The sequence below is a fragment of the Lissotriton vulgaris genome, unplaced genomic scaffold, assembly GCF_964263255.1.
Source record: "Lissotriton vulgaris unplaced genomic scaffold, aLisVul1.2 SCAFFOLD_1988, whole genome shotgun sequence".
NCBI lineage: Eukaryota > Metazoa > Chordata > Amphibia > Caudata > Salamandridae > Lissotriton > Lissotriton vulgaris.
In genome coordinates this window covers 284,771-307,750 of record NW_028255791.1, presented here as the reverse complement: position 1 = coordinate 307,750, position 22,980 = coordinate 284,771, and the positions used below count along the sequence as shown (strand labels likewise).

At 49.3% G+C, this 22,980-nt stretch overlaps 1 protein-coding gene across 1 annotated transcript in view; it reads right to left on the bottom strand.

Moving 5' to 3' along the window:
* The window catches only part of LOC147658895 (putative RNA polymerase II subunit B1 CTD phosphatase RPAP2), a 189,979-nt gene that overhangs the window by 136,548 nt on the left and 30,451 nt on the right, over positions 1-22,980 (bottom strand). The window contains exon 2 of the mRNA XM_086952049.1: positions 10,705-10,750. Within this exon, the coding sequence (XP_086808175.1) occupies positions 10,705-10,750 (46 nt within the window). The remainder of the gene's footprint in view (positions 1-10,704; positions 10,751-22,980) is intronic.

Sequence of the window (22,980 nt, the reverse complement as noted above, 5' to 3'; positions counted from 1 at the left end):
CCGTCCTCGGGTCCTCAAGACTACGGCCAGCAGCACTGGGGGAGCCTTTCGGTTGTGTGTAGCGGTCCATAACGTTGGACTGGACCGAGCCCCCACGAGTCGGCACCTTTGTTTTGCGCTTCTCAGTATCGAGTTTAGTCGCCATATTGGAATCAGCGCCCCGAAGGGTCTTCCTGGACCTGGTGTAAATGGCAGCGGGTAGCCAAAGCAGCACTTCTGCCAAGAGTTGTAGTCTGCGAGACCAGGGTTATGGTCAGAAAGCACAGCGGGTCAGGCTACCGCGGTCAGGAATGAGGAGTACGTCTTAGGCAGTCAGCTCGGAGGTAGAAGGAAAACCGAAAGTGAAAGTGACAGTGGAACCGGTGGAGCAGGTGTCCGGCGACCGTTGTTGTTGAGTTACGTCTCGGCCAGCCAGAGCAGCAGAGACCCCGGTCCCGTCCGGGGTTAGGCCAGAAAATGTATGACGACGTAGAAATGGTTCTCGAAGTCCAATCTCAGCCCTGAAAGGTGCAGCAGAATCAGCAGAAGTAGAACTTCAAGAGCCCATCAAAATAATCAGGATATCGGAAGGATAGATAGATGAGGGCGGCTCGGGTCTCGGGAGCCCTCTGCTCACGCGACCATCTTGGATGCCCGCGTAGCTCCTCCTCCTGCTCTTCACTTTCAACCTATGGGGGTGTGCAGCGATAAGGAGGGTCGTTGGCTGATGGTCAAGGGGTTGTTGTATGATACCATGTGCACCTTTGTGGTGGTGTATGCTCCGAATGTGGGCCAGAATGGCTTTCTCCAAGACCTGCTGAGACGGGTGGATGACTTTGTGGACGGCGCCTTGTTTTTGATGGGGGACTTTAATTTGGTATGGCATAGGGAAATGGATAGCTCTCGTAGCCAGCGTTCGGATACTCGGGTGTTCTCAGCTGAAACGCAGCGCCTGATAGGAGATTTGGGGCTGGTAGACGGATGGCGGTCTCTCCACCAGACTCGGGACTACACCTTCTTTTCTCACGTCCACCATACATATTCCCGCCTGGACCACATTTTTTGAGCCAATCTCTTAGAGGGGACCTTTAAGACGCCAGAATGCTCCCACTCTCGGTCTCTGACCACAGCTTACATGTCCTTTGTTTGCGCTGGTCGGTGAGGGGGGATGGGCAACGCAAATGGTACTTCCCAGCCTCGCTTATTCGAGATGAGACTTCCTGTAAGACATTGCGTAAGGCCATACGTGAATTTTTCGATCTTAACCCTGTGGCCGATACCTCAACCTTTACCACATGGGACGCCTTTAAGGCGTCATTAAGGGGCACTTGCTTAGGCCTCAATGCCAACCTTAATAAGTTGAGACGTTAGGAGTGTGAGGAGTTGGAGAAGGAACTCGATGTCCTCGAACAAGAGCATAAACAGAACTCCTCCAGGTTGACCCTTCGCCCACTGACGGCGACGCGGGGGAAACTCCGAGCTCACTACAACAACAGAGCTGAGCTCACTCTACTTAAACTCCGGCGCCTCTCCTATGCCCAGGGGAACAAAGTGGGGAGACACCTAGCTCGCCAGCTTTGAGATAAGCGGGAAAAAGAAAATATAGGTGGTGTTCTGGATGCTGCTGGGATCTTACACCATCGAGATGAGGACAAGGCAAATCTGTTCGGGCAGTTTTATGCAGCGCTCTATAAGGGGGACGCCTCTGACCCTGATGACCAACGGGCCTATCTGAGCGGCCTTCCGCTTCCTCAGGTTTCCAGGGAATGGAACGGACTACTCGAGGCCCCTTTTACTAGAGAGGAGGTCATGTTTGAGATTAAACATCTGAAGCCCCATAAGGCACCTGGGCCGGATGGTTATACTGCTTTATTCTATCAGACCTTTGCGTCAGAAGTGAGCGATTTTCTGGTTTCGCTTTTTAATTTCATGGCGGAAACTGGGGAGACATCGGGCTCCATGGCCGAAGCTGTCATTTCGATCATCCCCAAACCGGGGAAAGACCCGTCCAAATGCTCCTCATACCGACCGATAGCCCTTCTCAATATCGACGCCAAGCTGTATTCCTCTATCATTGCAGGGAGGCTCCAGGACCTGATGCCGGCACTCATTCATCCGGATCAATCCGGCTTCAATAAGGGTCGTCAAAGCCACGATAATACGAGGAGAGTCATCCATCTGATTGAGAAGGCCAATAGGTTCAAGATCCCGGCGGTTCTGGTAGGCCTGGACGCAGAGAAAGCCTTCGATCGGGTGGACTGGGGATTCCTGTTTCGCACTCTGGCCGCTTTCGGCTTCTCCACGAAATTCCTTTCGATGGTGAGAGCGAATTACAGCACTACCCGCTCACGAGTAGCAGTAAATGGCCATCTTTCTGCGCTCTTCTCTCATTCGCGTGGCACCAGGCAGGGGTGTCCCCTTTCCCCTCTGCTTTTCGCTCTGAGCATCGAGCCTCTGGCCCTTGCGGTGCATGAGCATGAGGAGATACGTGGACTCCCATTCTTGGGAGAGCAATATAAGATCACTCTTTTTGCCGATGACGTCCTCCTCTCTATCAAGGATCCAGCCCACTCTCTTCCGCATGTCCAACGGGTTCTTCTTCGCTTTGAAGAAGTAGCGGGCTTCAAAGTTAAGTACGATAAGTCCTTCGTCCTTAATCTTACCCTCCCATCGGTAGAAGTAGACAGATTGCGGCCACTCACGCCCCTATCTTGGGCCCCCCACTCCATCCTGTACTTGGGAGTTCAACTGACTCCCTCGATTGGACAGTTGTACTCGGCGAACTTTCCCCAGTTGTTGGCACAAACCCGGGCTGACCTGGAGCGGTGGAAGCCGAAATACATATCATGGCTGGGCAGAATGGTCATTCTCCCTAAATTTTTATATCTCTTCCAGGCCCTCCCCATTCCGCTGGAGACTGCCTTTTTCCGGCGTCCCAAGACCCAGATGCTACGATTCGTCTGGCAGGGGGGCAGAGCGCGATTTTCCTTCTCCACACTCCGCCGGCCGCGGAGGGAGGGAGGAGTGGGTCTTCCTGACATGCATTTATACTACTAAGCCGCACAACTGCGGTTCCTGGCGCGCAGCGTCCACGCGCTTCGGCCTCGCCGAAGGTGCGCCAAAGGTAAGCCCGTCTACGCCCGTCCGCGCCTGGACCGCGCCCAGCGCCAGACCCCCTGCCCCTCGCGCAGCTCAGCCCCCCCGCGTTACCTATGATGCCGCCTCCCTCCTAGCCCTTAACCCCGGTCGCGCCCCCAACTGCGTCCAAGCCGCCCCATGGACCTTTCTCCTGCTACTCCTGCAAATTCAGCGGCACCGACAACATCTCCGCTACGACCACACCACAGATTCCCGACCCCAACCACCTACAATGCATCCTTCTCAACACCCGCTCGGTGCACAGACACGCCATTGACCTATGGAACCTTCTAGACACCTTCTCTCCAGACGTCGCCTTCCTAACGGAAACATGGATGAACGCTTCCTCCGCACCAGACATCACCATTGCCATCCCTGAAGACTATAAGATCACTCACAAAGACCGTACCAGCCACACAGGAGGAGGAATCGCTATCTTCCATAAGAAATCTATCCGCATCTCAACCAGCTCTGACACCAACCTCGCCAACTCCGAACACCTTCACTTCCAGATCCACATCGACCCCAAAACCACTCTCAGAGGCACTCTCCTCTACAGACCACCAGGACCCCGCGCAAAATTCAGTGAAGACATCACGGACTTCATCTCTCCACACGCGCTCCCCTCCAAAGACTATATTCTTCTAGGAGACTTCAACTTTCACCTTGAAAAGATAAACGACCACAACACCGCCACCCTCGTGGACAACCTCGCCAACCTTGGACTTAAACAACTAGTCACTTCCCCAACCCACATCGCAGGTCACACACTCGACCCCATCTTCACTTCCAGCAATCATGTCTCCTTCAGCCACACTACGGACCTCCTATGGACCGACCACAGCTGCGTTCACTTCACCTACAACAAGCCGAAACCCATCAACCACCCCCAACCTACCCTGCAAAGAAACTGGAAGAAAATCACCACGGACCAAATCTCCGCATCGCTCCTTCGAAACTCCCCAGCCCTCTCTTCTAACGCCAACGAAGCCGCAGCCAACCTCACCCTATGGCTATCCAACACCGCTGACACCTTAGCACCACTAAAAAAACGTCAAAGCAAACCTGGCAGCAAGAAGGCCTCATGGTTCAACGATGATCTTAAGAAATCCAAGAAACTCTGCCGCTCCCTTGAAAAAGCCTGGAAAAAAGACCCATCCACCAGCACCAAGGACGCCTTCAAAAGCGCCACCCGCACTCACCACCAACTGATCCGAAAAGCCAAGAAAACAGCATTCAAGGATCGACTTGACAACAACGCCCACAACAGCAAGGAACTTTTCAACATCGTCAAGGAATTTTCCAACCCCTCGGCCAACTCCAACGACATCACCCCCTCTCAAACCCTCTGCGACTCCCTAGCCTCCTTCTTCCACAACAAGATTGCAGACATCCACAACAGCTTTGACAACCAACCCGGAAACCAACCCACCCCACCATCTGTTGACCATCTTCCCCCCGTAAACACCCTTAACGCCTGGAACCCAATCTCCACTGAGGAAACCATCCGCCTGATGAATTCCATCCACTCTGGATCCCCCACAGACCCATGCCCTCACCACTTCTTCAACAAAGCAGACTCCGTCATAGCACCGCACCTCCGAGACGTCATCAACTGCTCCTTGATATCCGCGACCTTCCCAGAAGACTGGAAACACGCTGAACTCACCGCCCTTCTGAAAAAACCCACAGCGGACCCCACCGAACTCAAAAATTACCGCCCCATCTCGCTTCTCCCATTTCCGGCCAAAGTCATCGAGAAAGCCGTCAACAACCAGCTCGCCGCCTTCCTCGAAGCCAACAAATCACTCGACCCCTCACAATCTGGCTTCCGAGCTAAACACAGCACTGAAACCGCCCTCATCGCAGCAACAGACGACATTCGAACTCTACTGGACAATGGAGACACAGTCGCCCTCATCCTCCTCGACCTCTCTGCAGCATTCGACACAGTCTGCCACAGCACCCTTCTACAACGCCTCAATAACATCGGAATCCAAGGAAAAGCACTTGAATGGATCACCTCGTTCCTCACCGGAAGAACCCAGAGAGTCCGCCTTCCTCCATTCAAGTCCGAGGCCTCTGAAGTCATCTGCGGCGTGCCTCAAGGATCATCACTCAGCCCCACCCTCTTCAACGTATACATGAGCCCCCTCGCGGCCATCGCCCGCCAACACAACCTCAACATCATCTCTTACGCGGACGACACTCAACTGATCCTTTCTCTCACCAAGGACCCTAGCACCGCCAAAACTAACCTACACGAAGGAATGAAAGAAGTCGCTGAATGGATGAAACAAAGCCGTCTGAAACTGAACTCAGATAAAACAGAAGTCCTCATCCTAGGCACATCCCCCTCTGCTTGGGACGACTCCTGGTGGCCGGAAGCCCTCGGAAAAGCACCCATTCCGACAGACCACGCACGGAACCTTGGCGTCATCCTGGACTCTTCACTCTCAATGAACAGACAAGTCAACGCCGTATCCTCTTCCTGCTTCAACATTCTTCGCATGCTCAGAAAAACATTTCGCTGGATCCCCTCCGAAACAAGGAAAACAGTCACCCACGCTCTGGTCACGAGCCGACTGGACTACGGAAACACCCTCTACGCAGGTACCACCGCTAAACTCCAGAAGAAACTCCAACGAATCCAAAACGCCTCAGCCAGGCTCATATTAGACATCCCACGCAACGAACACATCTCCGGTCACCTTAAAGACCTCCACTGGCTACCCGTCAATAAGAGGATCACTTTCCGACTGCTTACCCACGCACACAAATCACTCTACGACATCGGACCAGATTGCCTCAACTCTCGACTGTCCTTCTACACCCCCCCCCCGCCAACTACACTCTTCCAGCCAAGCCAAGCCACTGTACCTCGCATCAACAAGACCACCATGGGAGGCAGATCCTTTTCATACCTGGCTGCTAAAACATGGAACTCACTCCCCGCTTACCTTCGCCTCACCCAGAGCCACCTAGCGTTCAGAAAGCAGCTTAAAACGTGGATATTTGACAAATAATCCTCCTCCCCTTCCTAAGCGCCTTGAAACCCTCTGGGTATGTAGTGCGCTATACAAATTTTATGACTTGACTTGACTTGAACAACTCTCGGAGAAACACTGGCTGCACATGGACAGAAGTGTGGCGGGAAGATCGATTTGGGATCTGGCATGGAAACACAAAAAGGACAGACCCAAGAACACATACATAAGTACCCCCACTGGCACTACTCTTAAGGTCTGGGACACGGTGACTGGGGATGATCGCTGGACTACGTTCCCTTCCCCCTTCACACCACTACACTTTAACCCGGCTTTCCCGCCGGCTCTTCAGGAAGGGCCATTCGATGCTTGGAGAGAGGGGGGATGCCGCCCCCTCACGCACCTGTTCCATGGCCAAGCCCCACTTACTGTTGCCAACTGTATGAGGGACTATGGAGTGCCGGAATCCGAGCGATTCCGCCATATTCAACTACTTTCTTGGGCCACATCCTCAGCGGTCCGTGCGGGGGCCACTCGATCGCCCTCCATCTTTGAGGCTTTTCTGTTGCGAACCTCCTCTATGAAGGATGTCATCTCCTTCCTCTATGTCCTCCTACTTACCTCCGCAGTTTCACCTCGACCCCGGTACATGGGCACGTGGGAGGACCTCCTTGGACGAGACATCTCAGATGGGGAGTGGTCGCGCTTGTGACGGGACATTGCTGTCAAGTCAAGTCAAGTCAAATGGATTTATATAGCGCGCTACATACCCAGAGGGTCTCAAGGCGCTTGAGGAAGGGTGGGGGGATTACTTGTCAAATATCCAAGTTTTAAGTTGCTTTCTGAATGCTAGATGGTTCTGAGTGAGACGAAGGTGAGTGGGGAGTGAGTTCCAGGTTTTAGCAGCCAGGTAGGAGAAGGATCTACCTCCCATGGTGGTTTTATTGATGCGAGGTACGGTAGCAAGGGCTTGGTTGGAGGAACGTAGCTGGCGGGGGGGGTGTAGAAGGAAAGTCGAGTGTTGAGGCAATCGGGTCCGAGTTCGTAAAGTGATTTGTGTGCGTGGGTTAGGAGGCGGAAAGTAATCCTCTTATTGACGGGGAGCCAGTGGAGTTTTTTCAGGTGACTGGAGATGTGGTCTTTACGTGGGATGTCAAGTATGAGTCTGGCTGATGCGTTCTGGATGCGTTGGAGTTTTTTCTGGAGTTTTGCGGTTGTGCCGGCGTATAGGGTGTTTCCATAGTCCAGGCGGCTTGTAACCAGTGCATGGGTGACCGTTTTTCTGGTTTCGGTGGGGATCCAGCGAAATGTTTTTTTGAGCATGCGAAGAATGTTGAAGCAAGATGATGAGACGGCGCTGACCTGTCTGGACATCGAGAGTGAGGAGTCTAAAATGACGCCCAGGTTCCGTGCGTGATCCGTCGGGATGGGTGCTTTTCCAAGAGCCTCTGGCCACCAGGAGTCATCCCAGGCGGAGGGGGAGGTTCCTAAGATAAGGACTTCTGTTTTATCTGAGTTAAGTTTTAGACGGCTATGCTTCATCCATTCGGCTACTTCTTTCATTCCTTCATGTAGGTTGGTTTTGGCGGTATTAGGGTCTTTGGTGAGTGAGAGGATCAGTTGGGTGTCATCTGCGTAGGAGATGATGTTGAGGTTGTGTTGGCGTGCGATGGCCGCGAGGGGGCTCATGTATACGTTGAAGAGGGTGGGGCTGAGTGAGGATCCTTGTGGTACGCCGCAGATGACTTCAGTGGCCTCTGACTTGAATGGTGGGAGGCGGACTCTCTGGGTTCTTCCGGTGAGGAACGAAGTGATCCATTCCAGTGCTTTTCCTTGGATTCCGATGTTTCTGAGGCGCTGTAGAAGGGTGTTATGGCAGACTGTGTCGAAGGCTGCGGAGAGGTCGAGGAGGATGAGGGCGACTGTGTCTCCATTGTCCAGTAGAGTTCGAATGTCGTCTGTTGCGGCGATGAGGGCGGTCTCCGTGCTGTGTTTGGCTCGGAAGCCGGACTGTGAAGGGTCGAGGGATTTGTTGGTTTCGAGGAAGGCGGCGAGCTGGTTGTTGACAGCTTTCTCGATGACTTTGGCCGGGAATGGTAGGAGCGAGATGGGTCGGTAGTTTTTGAGTTCGGTGGGGTCAGCTGTGGGTTTTTTCAGAAGGGCGCTGAGTTCGGCGTGTTTCCAGCTTTCTGGGAAGGTGGCGGAGTTGAGGGAGCAGTTGATGACGTCTCGGAGGTGTGGTGCTATGATGGAATCTGCTTTGTTGAAGATGTGGTGAGGGCATGGGTCTGTGGGGGATCCGGAGTGGATGGAGTTCATCAGGCGGATGGTGTCCTCCGTGGAGATTGGGTTCCAGTCATTAAGGATGTTCAAGGGGGGTGAAGGTACGGCGGAGTGTTGGGAGGGTTGGTCTCCGGGTTGGTTGTCGAAGCTGTTGTGGATGTCTGCGATTTTGTTGTGGAAGAAGGAAGCTAGGGAGTCGCAGAGGGCTTGAGAGGGGGTGATGTCGTTGGAGTTGGCGGAGGGGTTGGTAAATTCTTTGACGATGTTGAATAATTCCTTGCTGTTGTGGGCGTTGTTATCTAGTCGGTCTTTGAATGCGGCTTTCTTGGCAGTCCGGATCAGTTGGTGGTGTATGCGGGTGGCGTGCATAACCACTCGGTGGAACTCAGAGAGGCCCACCTTAAAACCCTCATGGATTGGCATTTATACCCCGCCAAGATACATCGCATCTTCCCGTCCTCCTCTGACAGATGCTGGAGAGGTTGTGGCTTGCTTGGGGATTTCCATCACATTTGGTGGACTGCCCAGTCATCCGCCCATACTGTGAAGAGATTTTATCCCATATCCGAGAGATATTAGGATACCCTGTTGATGGCTCCATGGCTCATGTGTTGCTGGGTCTTCGGGACCCGGAGCTCGAACACCAAACCCGAGCAGACAAACAGATTCTGCGGTTGTGCTTGGGGGCTGCAAAACTCACTTTGGCAGCAGCCTGGAAGACGCCGAAGGCCCCGGCAATTTCCCACGGATATTTACCTAGGTCGCTTCAAAACTTTCATGTTTCGCTGGGGTCCCTTGCGCTTCCTCTCCAAGGGCCTACCATCCGCGGTTTGTCCTGCCATGTTTAGGTCCCTTCATCTGTTCCAAGTCTGATTGCTATACTTGAATGACTGCTAGTGTGTATGATGTCACCACCACCGGGGGGTTGGGGGTGGGGAGTTCCTCTTTTTTGTTTCTCCTCTTCTGTTTTTCTCTTTCCTTTCTTCCTGTATCTTGTCCCCTGGCGACGTTCTATCTGACGGCTGAGGCAGGCATAGGCTTAACGCATCAGATGATGACATTACAACCATCATTTTACCAATCTGAGCGCTCTTCACCGCTCTATCTGATGCCTTGTGCTTTATTTTAAGTGTGCCATGACACTTCTGCTATTTTTTTGGACTATTTCAACGAACTGAAAGAACTCTGAGCTATTGCCTATAATGCCCCGATTCATGTCTCTCTATTGCCCCCTATGTGGGAAGTTGTGCGGAACTGTCGCTTTCTTTATATCCCTATGTTCCCTTTCCTTGACTACAAATAAAGGTTTTACAAAAAAAAAAAAAGGCGTATGAAAAATAAGGCAAGCAATGACAAATTAATAGGTCTCTGTAGTGAAAACTATGGGCTTTGCCAATGCTTTTTTGTAAGATAGTCACACAGCTGTTCATAGAATACAAACCGTTTATTTTTTGCCCATCGCGCAGGAGCACTCGCGGGTGGCTAGTCTATAGCACAGTAGGAATAAAAATAAATACATTAATAATAATTTTAACAGAGAGGCACATTTAAAAAAGAGCAGGATGGGCAGGTGCCGAGGAAGCAGCAGAGAATCTGGGGGAAGGGAAGCAACCTGGAGAGCGAGGAGGGTCATAGGGGAAGAGTCAAGGGGGAGCAGAACACTGGCAAGAGAGCAAGAAAACACATGCCCCATGGAGTGCAAAAAAAAGTAAGTAGTAACCTGCATGAAATCAGCATCAGTAGTGGAAGGAGTAAACCAATCAGAAAACGTGATACCAAAATGCTATTGGGAGGAAGAAATCCAAGAATAGGGGGGAACCCATAGAACTAAGAGGGGACAGACAAAAACAACAAGCCCATCAAATATTAAGTTAGAGTCTGGCCCAAATCCACTCTCTCTATATTTAAAACATTAGGTCTGGTAAATAAATAAACTAAACCTGCCAACAGCCAAGATCTAAAAAGTAAGACATTTAATGAGTCTTTTCGGAACAAGTCATTTAGGAATACTTACATAAAGTGAAATAACAAATGTTACATTAGAGTGCATTTGCCAATCATACAAATTCTGTTTTTTTTTTTTGTTCCACTGAGTTTCTTGTTTTGGTTCATATTCTTAACAATGATTTCACCTTTTCTGTACCTATCTAGTTCCTTGATGGTAAGAAACATGTGAAACCACCGAGTGCAAGCATAGAGCTTGAGCTTCACTATTGTGGGACGAACTTTCTGGTGACTAGTAGCAATTCTGATAAAGGAAATTTCAACATTAATACAAAAACATTTAATTATCTCGTTTTACATGTTATCACTGTACCTCTTTGCAGCATTTTCACTTTTCAAGGCACTGGCCAATCTGCTTCCTAATGAAAGCAAACATAACATCATTATGGCTATTTACTTATCAAATAACCAACAAAAAAGTTTTACATTTAAAAAAACATTATGCGCAAGTATCTAGATTTTTGCAGACCTTATATAGTTATTGTTCCTTAGCAGCACTGTTCCAGACTCACAAGTCACTTAAAAAAAATAAACAGTTTCAATTTGTTTACAGCTATAACATACGGGTGAAGAGAGGTGGTGCATTATTCGCAGTCTCAGAACTAAAGCAGAGCACAGACGATGAAGGGAAGTGTTCAGTAGAACACTGCAGGTGACATTCACACAATGAGCTATCAGCCAAAATGTAAATCACTGCACACCAAATAGGATCCGGTGACAGTTTTAACCCGTTTTTAGGTCTCGCTGAGCCAATGCGCTTGCGCGTTGCTCCGGCGAGATTCTAGTAAGCGGTCCGAAAAGTATGCCAAAGCGGCGGATTAGACACAGTTCATGTGAGGCAGGCGCGTGCACGAGGCCAGCCACGTCACACACCACCATTTGTCTGTGCCTCGGCATCAGTCTTCAAATGCTGACCCCCCCTCCCCTAATCAGACTTCTAAGGCTGCCGCTCCCCAACCCCCCGCATCAGACTTGAAAGGAATGCGCTCCCGCTCCCCCTCCCCCACCCCCCCACCACAATGCCGAGAGCTTGTTTGTAATTGCTCCCATTACCAAACTCACCGTTTGCATGATTACTGCCCGCACCTAGCCGCAACACCCTCGCTGCCCGCACTAAACTATACTCCCGCTCCCCACCCCCCCACCACAATGCCGAGAGCTTGTTTGTAATTGCTCACATTACCAAACTCACCGTTTGCATGATTACTGCCCGCACCTAGCCGCAACACCCTCGCGTCCCGCACTAAACTATTACTCCCTCTTAGAATAACCTCACCTTCCACACAATCCCTTTTAGTAAACTGATTATACAATGCCCATACTTAGCCGTTATTCTTGCACAAATGCGCCTACCATCACATCCCACCAGACCAATATTTGACTTGCCCTCTCACGACCCTATTATAGCAGCACCCTTTTGGAATTCCTCGTTAAGATACCGCATAACAACGGTCGCTCACAAAAATGCACCCATAACACTTACCCGAACAATCTACCGCTCGGCTTTGATAATTTAACGACGGCTCATGCAGGACTCCTGCACTTATGTGTTGTTATAAACTTTTGTGATAGTTTATTGACACTATCTCTCTGCCCGCAAGTGCACCGTGGACGCTTGATTAGTGCTCACTTTCCTCCTTTGTATACGGCATAGTGTTCACGTATCCCTGTCTAAATCAGTCTCGCTCTTCTTCCCCTTCTCCCATCTCGATGCCCACCCCGCCCACCTTTGGATCCTACATTGGGAAAACAACAAACTGTAAATATATGGCTACATCCGTTTAAATTTCTGCTTGTTATGCCACATGCCATTATGAAAATGGGGTAACCCAATAAGGTTCAGGGACCTGGGTAAATGACGTTATATTGAAAACAATGGTCCCAACCAAAAAATTCCTTAACAGAAAAATCTGTACAATAATGAATTCCTTTAGTGAGCTTCCTAAGTTAACCACTCAGTTGAATTAATCGAAATTACCACTCTGGTAATCTATACATAACATAGTTTTTATACAAAACCTGACACAAACCAAGGATTTATTTTGAAAGAACACAGGAGTTTTAATGATTTACTCCATTTCAATTCACTATTTTTATATACATTTTTACAATTTATATACAATTGCAACTTAACGGTAAAAAGAAGAGCAACGCAGCTTCTAAAGTAGTGCAAGAAAAAAGAAAGAAAAGAACGTGATTGTGGTGACGAAAGGGTGCAAGCCTCAGAAGATAGTGACACGTGAAAAAAGGGGGTTTATTTACAAATACAGCGATACTTAGTATTCAGCTGTTCTCACAGAAAGAGCCACAATTAATTACTATTGTATTTTATACATTTATACAGTCAAGCAATGACATGTATAATGATTTTCAAAAGTGGTCCTATCTGAAATGAAAAGAAAGGCGTCGACGTTTCGACCCGTCTTTTGGTACATGGGCAAGTTGGAGCCTCGACCTGCGGGTCTTCCTCAGGACGAAGATTGCACACACGTTTTTACCGTAGGCTATTCAACGAATTGGCCCACTCAAGGTTAATGGGCTGCCAACGTCCTCCAGTGTTGGGATAGACGGGTAGTCCAATGGATCAAAATGGGACACCATAAACTAGATGGTACATCGACTGTATGGATATTCAGGCGTTTTAAGGTCAAAGACACTCAATACAGGTGTTTTTCAAAATGGACCACCCTAGACTGGATGGTGTGGCATCCGTATGGGTGGTATTGGCCTGAGCTCAACATGGCGGCCCGGCGTTAGAAGGCAGACAACGCGGCATAGTGAAAGCGCGATTACTATCGCTACACTGCGGAGGAAATTGGCGAACAACGAACCGACTCTGTTTGGGTGACATTCGTGACAAACGGCGCTTTAGAAGTGTTTGGGCGCTATTGCGCGAGTGGCGGTCACCCTAAATCCTGAACACCCATACGGATGCCACACCATCCAGTCTAGGGTGGTCCATTTTGAAAAACACCTGTATTGAGTGTCTTTGACCTTAAAACGCCTGAATATCCATACAGTCGATGTACCATCTAGTTTATGGTGTCCCATTTTGATCCATTGGACTACCCGTCTATCCCAACACTGGAGGACGTTGGCAGCCCATTAACCTTGAGTGGGCCAATTCGTTGAATAGCCTACGGTAAAAACGTGTGTGCAATCTTCGTCCTGAGGAAGACCCGCAGGTCGAGGCTCCAACTTGCCCATGTACCAAAAGACGGGTCGAAACGTCGACGCCTTTCTTTTCATTTCAGATAGGACCACTTTTGAAAATCATTATACATGTCATTGCTTGACTGTATAAATGTATAAAATACAATAGTAATTAATTGTGGCTCTTTCTGTGAGAACAGCTGAATACTAAGTATCGCTGTATTTGTAAATAAACCCCCTTTTTTCACGTGTCACTATCTTCTGAGGCTTGCACCCTTTCGTCACCACAATCACGTTCTTTTCTTTCTTTTTTCTTGCACTACTTTAGAAGCTGCGTTGCTCTTCTTTTTACCGTTAAGTTGCAATTGTATATAAATTGTAAAAATGTATATAAAAATAGTGAATTGAAATGGAGTAAATCATTAAAACTCCTGTGTTCTTTCAAAATAAATCCTTGGTTTGTGTCAGGTTTTGTATAAAAACTATGTTATGTATAGATTACCAGAGTGGTAATTTCGATTAATTCAACTGAGTGGTTAACTTAGGAAGCTCACTAAAGGAATTCATTATTGTACAGATTTTTCTGTTAAGGAATTTTTTGGTTGGGACCATTGTTTTCAATATAATGTTATGCCACATGCGGCATCTTTTCCGACATGCTCTTTCTCTGCAACACTTCTATCTCTTGTCACCAACGTCTTTATTGATTCATTGTAACCAACTGTTGAATGTGATTACTGCTGCATATTGCTTCCCTCTCTTTTCCTCATGCTCGGGCACAAATGTTTTATTGCGCCCCTTCCATCCCATGCGCTTGGAAAACCTCTTGAACCTTACATGAAATCTGCTGCACTCCTAAATAATTTCTTTGTGACCACTCGTAACACAAATCTCGGGGATATACATTATCAAAATGCAACCTATGAAGGTATAACCTTAATGTAATTTCTCCTCGCTTAGTCCCACCCTGTTTAATGTCTACATGGCCCCGTTAGAGGATGTGGTTACCCCCTATGGGATAAAAATAGTCAATTATGCCGACGACACCCAACTCGTCGTCTCTCTTTCCCAGCTGGACAATAACCCTGAAATCCTACTTAACTGCCTGCAAGACATACATACCTGGATGTGCGAATCCTCTCTGAAGCTGAACGGGACAAAAACAGAAATCATGCTTCTGGGCAACAAATGGTCCTCCGTCCCTCCTTCAGTCTGGCCGGATTCCTTCGGTGACATCCCTACGCCTAAGACAGAAATTAAAACACTGGGCTTCTGGTTGGAGCAGGACCTCTCCTTGAAGACCCAGGCAGTCAAGACCGCGGGGACCTGCTTTGGCCTTCTCCGTTCAATTCGCAAGATCCTCCCCCTCCTGCCCCCCCTGTCCAGGAAACTTCTAGTTCAAGGGCTCATACTAGCACGTCGGGACTACGGCAACGCCGCATACCTCGGCGCTCCTGAAACCACCTTGGCCAAACTCCAGCGTGCACAAAACGCCGCGGCGAGACTCATTCTCAACCTTCCTCCCAGAGCCCCGACCACACCGGCCCTTAAATCTCTGCACTGGCTTCCGGTCCGCCAGCGAGTGGAGTTTAAGGCCATGTGCATCACGCACAAACTCATCAATGGGGCTGGACCTGCCGCCCTCAAAGATATGATTACACCTTATAAAGCCCACAGAAACCTTCGCTCGGACAACGAACATCTGGCCACAGTCCCAAGATTCAAGAAGTCGCGTACCGGTGGCCGCCGCTTCTCGGTCAAGGCCGCCTCTAAATGGAACGCTCTTCCTCGCATGCTGCGCCTGGAACCTAGCCACGCACTTTTCCGCAAAAAACTCAAAACCCTCCTCTTCCCTAAATAGTTCCTGGTTTCCCCTTGTGGAAAATTAGAGAAATTGATGTACATAAACAGCGTTCATTTCCCTTTTTCCCACTCCCCTCTCTGTAAGCACCATGAATACCATAAAATATTGACCGCATCACTCCGCCAGTAAAAGCCCGTACCCATATGTACATGACAGCCATTCTAGGCACCATGGCCTTTTGCCCATTGGAATCCCTGGCTTCCCTCCTGCGCGTATCTTAAACCCCCTCCCACATGCATAGACCATGCAACCCTCTCCCTCTGCGCGACCCTGCTATGAAAAGCAATCCTCTTGCTTGACCCACGCAAAGTCCCCCATTTCCTCTTGAAAAAGCATCCCTCGCCTCAGCTGACATAACCCCCCCAGCTGTATCTGACTGCCCCCATTCTCTCATGTGCAGGTCACAAGACCTCTCTCTCTGTGCGACTCTGTCCCTGTGAGCACCCTGGCTCTCCCCTCCTCCCTCACATGGGCAAGTCATAAACCTCCTTCTTCTGCAAGACCCCGTCCTTGGGAGTCACAGCCGCACCTGACCAGCACCTCCTTTCCTTTCATGAATAACCCCTCTGTTTAGTAAACCCTCCCTCCGCGATGAACTGTCCACACATGTCCGAGGCCATCGCCTAAGCCGGAAGATACTGTTTATTGCCCCCTTATTGTATGGAGCCACTCCTCTTCAAAGAACCCACTATTGATCCTGGCTTCCCCACCCCTTGGGACACGATCAGGCGCACATACCCTGATAATTAGCAGAACACTCAGCTGCGTCACGGCCACTTCTCTTATCGACAGTTCAAGGGTCTCTATTGATAACATATGTGGGGTAGGATTGACACGAGGATTATAGGGATGTCTTTTCTTTGTGTCACAATGTCCTGATTGTAATGCCAAGTGTTTTGTAAGGTATAAAAGTCGAAGTCTCAGCTCACTTGTTAGAGCACCTCCCGACAGACACTGTGTTTCGTGTACGAAATGACAGGCTCTCCTCATGAGTAATAAATCCTGTTCTTATGATTCCTACTTCCAGCGCCCGTCTCTTTATTTGGTAACTATTCAGAATGGGAACTAAGAGGCGGCCTGCGCCAGCAGCCCGGGCATCGATAGTAATGTGGGCTCACCTTTTACAATTGGCGTCCCAACGCGGGGCCCATCAGTGACATAAGGTCCGGTAAGAGAGATCCAGACGAAGAAGTGAACATCTAAATGATCGGAGTATACCTGCCTTGAGAGGGCCCTCGTCCGGCTGCCGATCGAAAGAACTTCACCGATTCTGAACGGACCTCTCTCTCGAGTGACCTATTGTCCTGACTGGAATCCCACAGGAATGCTACACGGAGTAAGAGAACGATCGGGCGCTGGAGGAGGAAGATAAAGAACTATCCATATGGTCCGGTCCGGGTAAGATTAAGTAGGGCGTTTTCACGCCTGATTGGTAGGATGGTTTTATCCATCTGATTGTTTGATTGATTGTATTGGAATCGGTATTTGAATACTGATATTGTTTGGTTATTGGTTCATTTAGCTTTGGATGCTACTTGAAATATTGGTTCTCTTCTTGAGAACGAGACATTCTCTGTTTGCAAACAGCGGCGAATAGGAACGTTCGTCTCTCTTTGCAGATAGAGAAGGGTAGGTAATGCAGACCTTTGTCCCCGTTGTAATCCGTCATGCCTACCTTTCTCCCCACTGATTGTTTGGAATCGATTAATAATCGATTGTTGCTCTTTGAGATCTTCCCTGTCCACAAACAGAGACGAATAGAAATATTCTGTCTCCCTTTGCAGACAGCGAAGGGCAGGTAATGCAGACGTTTGTCCCCGTTGTAATCCGTCATGCCTGTTTTTCTCCCCACTGATTGATTGATTGACTGGACATTGTTGTTCCAGGAATTGTTTGTTTGAGGTATTTTATGTTTGCAATCAACATGGAATAGAAATATTCTGTCTAGTCTTTGCAGACAGAAAAGGGTAGGTGATGCAGACTTTTGTCCCCGTTGTAATCCGTCAGTCCTACCCACTCCCCACTGATTGACTATTATTTGGGGGGTAGCTCACCTGGTCCATCCAGGAGGCTACCCTTATGGAGGACACATGCCCCCACTTGTTGGCCATTTATTAGAAGTAACCCGTCTGGTCCGTCCAGGAGGCTACCCTAGTAAGTGGAGGTACATCATTTGGTCCGCCCAGGATGATACCCTAACGAAGGATATGTGTTCCCCTCTGATTGATAATCTAGTTCCAACCCGGACCATTTATTGGAGGTAACTTACCTGGTCCGTCCAGGAGTACCCCTAGTGAAAGGACATATAAAAATGAAGTGATCACCGTACCCTACTAACAGAAAACTTTAGCTCGAAACGCGCTAAGGAAAAGAGGAAAAATAAAAAGAAATCGGGCTAAGTCAGTAACCCCCTGATGAGCTTTCGACTTCACTAAAAATAAGAAACATTAGAAACAGTTCGTAATAAGAAATATAAAATGGCGAAAAGTTGGACAGAAAAAATAGCCACGAGGTAGCTAGGCTCCATTGCCTATTCCTGCTCCAAACATGTCTGCCTCATTGCCCACCACGCCCAAATAACGGTCACATAAATTAGGAACAAACCAATAGGTACCTACCCCCATTCCGGAAGCTCCCGAAGTGCAACAGCTCCGCGGTTACGCCCATCCGGAAGGCGAGGCCTCGATGCGTGCAGGGCTCGGCTGGCCGCGGTCGGAAGGGGAGGCTGTAGGGCGGACGGCCCGAGGAATCATGAAGGTCTCCCCTTTCCCTCTTCTGCTGTCCTGCAGGCCACGGGGGGGGGGGGCTGTCTTGCCTCAGCCACCGACCACCCCCCACCCCCTCTCTTGCCTGATCTGGCCATCGACGAGGACCGGAGCCAAGGCGAGGTCGGACAACCCTGAGAGTTGCAGATAGTCCCGCCACATGACCACGCCTGAAAGTTGCAGATAGTCCCGCCACATGTCAACGCCTGAGAGTGACCGGTAGTCCAGCCACACAACAACGCCTGGATAGTTGCAGGTAGTCCCGCCACATGTCAAGGGGGGGATGTCTTGCCTCAGCCACCGACCCCCCCCCATCTTCAATGGCTTGCACGGCCAATACCGAAGCGCTGGAGCCGAAGAACGGCGCGGGGTCGCTGGAAGGGGGAGGCGGCGCGAACGATCCTCCCCCACCTCCCTCCAGGTGGAGGCTTCCAGCGACACCCCAACGCTCTTGCTTAAAGAGGGTCAACATCGAAAAGCGGTCTTTTGCCCAGGACGGGCACACGCCCCATGCCTTCTCTCATCAACTTTGAAGATTCTATGAGAGCCGGGGGGCACCCCGATCCCTCCGCATGGGCGCCCCCGTCCCCCTCACTGGGAACCGCGACATCGGCGCACTCCTGCCAGCGCCAGCCTCAGTTTGGAAATGGCTAAAATACAGCCAAGGCACAGACTTGTTCAGTTCCGGAGGAACACCAGAATGACCCGGTATGAAAAATTGTTACCGCCCTCCCCACTCTTTGACTGATGATCCATATTGCTAAACTGTTAACCCATTGCGAAAAACTTTTGAAACCACCAACGGAAGGTTCTGGTCCTACTACGAGTCAGTGGAGGCAATCTGACTATGCAGGGACTTGCCTGACCTCGCCCAAAATGGCGCCGACACAAAATGAGACTTTTTAAATAAACCTTGTTGCACCCTGATTGCCCAGCTTTGATGCCCCGAGATATGTATGCAGTTTTCGGACAATGAAAGTAGATAAGAAGGATATTGAGTATGTGCTTGGAAAAGAAAGCGATATAAGATGAACATTGATTATGTGTTGGGATGATGGACTGATTTAGAGTGGGTACTAATTATGTGTTGGCAGCTATGAATCGGTATGAAATAGGCACTGATTGAGCATTTAAAACAATGAATTGATGTACATTAGATATTGAGTAAAATAGTAGACTAATGAAATGATATTATTGAACGCTTGACACGCATTATACTTGCCGCTTAAGAAAGTTCGATATGATTTTCATTTTACTGCTGCACTTTATGAAATAAATGGCCACCGACTTCGCTCCTCATGCCCAGTTCCAGTCTGCTCCGTAGCCGGCCCACTGGGTTGTAGGCCCGTATTTGTGCGCCAACCTTTTTTCATTAAAATCTTTGAACACGCAAATATTATCGTAGCGTTTATATTTATGAATGTTGTTGAAATATATGGCTACTGTCATCGACATAGGCAAAATACAGGCAGTATGATTAAGGTTAAAGGTTAAAAAAAGCCCGGTATTTAGCAGCTACACTATGTATCGCAGGCAGCCGGAAAGGTGTTTTTAGACGCCCTTGAGCGATACCACAGAAATACCACCTGACCGCCACCCTTGCACACGACCTATAAGGCCACGATCGTGTGATTCATGTAGATACGCAGACCATCGATGATTATCTATCTGACGCTACTGGTCCCTCTGGGCTTAAACGCCAAGATGGTAGAGAATGCACCCTGTGGAGATAGGTCGAGTATGTGGTAGGTAAAAATATTCTCGGATTTATGCAAGTTGATGTATTTTGAATGCTGCCCCCACCCCCTTCTTCTCCTCCTTTCTGCAGGTCGCGTCGGAACGTCGGCTGAAGAATGGAAGAGCGATGATCGAACGACCGACGATAAAGGAAGGAGGAGCTTTTGAACATAGTACTGATGCTAGACTTAGATATGACTGTTCCTCCATTAGAGCATAGCGACTGGGAGAATGGACTGACATGGAAAATTGACGGGTACTGTATGACGGAAATTGACTCGAAATTAGCACATTAGGACAACTGGGAGGATGGACTGACATAGAAACTTGACGGGTACTGTATGACGGAAATTGACTCGAAATTAGCACGCTAGATAACGCGATTATGACTTTTAATTAGATAGGGAAAGGACTGGGAAAAAGTCCTGAGGTAAGGGTACCCAGGCATCACCCGTCTGGGAAGGTAGAAATATTGTTGATGTTCGAAATGTACCACCTCCTTCTCACCCTCTTATAGATGTAACCAAGCTATCTGACTGTTCTCCTGATCAATACCCTCTGTTGCCTCAGCCTGGAGAACATCCAACCAAAGGAAGAAAATTAAAAGTGGTTTAAGATCCACCTATGGGCAATAGCCCGACCAGGTTAATTTCTGACCGGCTGAACGAGGTGTAACGTCTTCCTTTTTCGGAGTTTGTGTATGTGTACTGTAGGGATTTATGTCCTCCTTCTGTTTGCGTCTCTCCGTTACCTGACCCCCCCCCCCCTGCTGTTCTGTGTTGTGAGCGCACTAAATGACCTATTTTCGTACACGTCTCTCTCTCTCTCTCTCTCTCTCTCTCCCTCTCTCTACATGTCATACGTGTACCGAATGGCTCGTTTAGATTGCGGACGACTCTCACCCTCTATGAGAGTCTCCCTATTTCCTCTCCCTCTTTGTGGTAAAATTGTGCCCCACCGGCACCAGTCTGATTGGATACTTATTGAACGCGAAGGTGTTCAGCGAAATTGACCGAAACTAAAATGATCGTATCTCGCCATATTACTACCTCTCCTTTCTGCAAAATGAATGAACTCGAATTGGCTGAGAAGGAAAGGACAGGTAAGACGACTAAAGTCCCCCAATCTGGCCTTTTATAGGGGAACTGTATATCTATGGCACTTTATTTTTTTGTTCATCAGAGACGAACGCCAACGTCTAGGTTGACCGCCAATGCCCAGATTGCCCCACCCCCTTTTGCACCAAAGCGCGAATGCCCGAAGCGTCCCCGCCCCACTTGATTGACCCCAGCTGCTGTCCCGGATATAAAAATGATGACCATGAGTAACTGTCGTCCCTCGAGAAAAACCTGCTTTTCCCTGACTCTCGATGATAGCGCCCCCGCCCAGTTTGAAAAGGTTAAGCCAGCCTTGAAGGGAAACGTTAGACTGTTAAGGCTCAGTTCAGAAAGACGAGTCTCCCTGGAGGTTCCGAGATGTTGAGTTTGATGAAATGCACAGTTGATAAGAGTCTGACTTTCCTCCATATGTGACATGTGTAGACGATGAATAAAACTTGGCATGAACTCAGTAGGAATGCCGACATATGCACTGCTTGGTAATGAACCTCTGACTGTGACCGATGAGCGTATCTCCCAAGTGCGTAGGATTGAGGGAAGAATTCACGTGCATAAATGTCTTCCCCTGACCAGTTCTCTAAAGCTTGTTTTTTACCTATTTCAAAGATATACGATCACCGGAGGAGAAGGGTCGGACGTGACACACAGCCTGGCCGCAGATCATGGGACACATGTGACATCGACCAAAGGTGGAGCCCCAGCACGACAGGAATACGGGACGAGACAGCACTCTCCAATGTGGGAAAACGAAAGGATGAAGGGCTGTCCTGAAGCCTTTTGTCCGCCTACCCACACGTGCCTGAAGCTTCCGTCCCCCTCTTCAAGCCCGGTTGATGGGCTTGCTTGCTTGTTATCATTTGCTCCCTTGGTCCCTTTGGTGTGTCCCAGGAAAATCTGCCCCCACTCCACCCTCTCACTCCCATCGACTATCGAAACCACACACCCTCTTTTCCACATGACTTCTTGTCGAAAGGAAAAACAGCATCCAGGTGGAAATGGGGTACGCCGCAGGAATATGGGTGCCGAGCATAAGGCGCCACTAAAAGGATTGGTTAGGGAACAGGACTGTGGTCTAACAGCAGAGGACTGACCGCACCCTGCAACGCGTAAGGATGGACCCGAGCTGGACCTATAGCTCCACCGCCGGTGCTCAACAGCGCCAACGAAAGGACACGGACTAGAGCCTACCAGTGATGGCTCACTGCTAAAAAGACACTGTGACGAAGAGACCTTGTGTATTGAACTGAATTCCGCCCTCAACTACTTGGTCAAAATGTTCATTGGTCACATCTTAAGTCAGAAACATTTATGCTATGTAGTGCTTTTAAAATGATAGGAACTCGACAACTGCAATTTCCTATGTGCTGCCTTCTGCCCATCACATCAACTGTCCATGATTATGTGCCAAATGTTAGTATCGACAAGTGCTAATTCTTCAACCACGCCTGTTTATTTGTACCCCCATCAAGTACAAAAATGAACTCTGTAATGTAAAAAGGGGCGACTGTGGAAAATTAGAGAAATTGATGTACATAAACAGCGTTCATTTCCCTTTTTCCCACTCCCCTCTCTGTAAGCACCATGAATACCATAAAATATTGACCGCATCACTCCGCCAGTAAAAGCCCGTACCCATATGTTCATGACAGCCATTCTAGGCACCATGGCCTTTTGCCGATTGGAATCCCTGGCTTCCCTCCTGCGCGTATCTTAAACCCCCTCCCACATGCATAGACCATGCAACCCTCTCCCTCTGCGCGACCCTGCTATGAAAAGCAATCCTCTTGCTTGACCCACGCAAAGTCCCCCATTTCCTCTTGAAAAAGCATCCCTCGCCTCAGCTGACATAACCCCCCCAGCTGTATCTGACTGCCCCCGTTCTCTCATGTGCAGGTCACAAGACCTCTCTCTCTGTGCGACTCTGTCCCTGTGAGCACCCTGGCTCTCCCCTC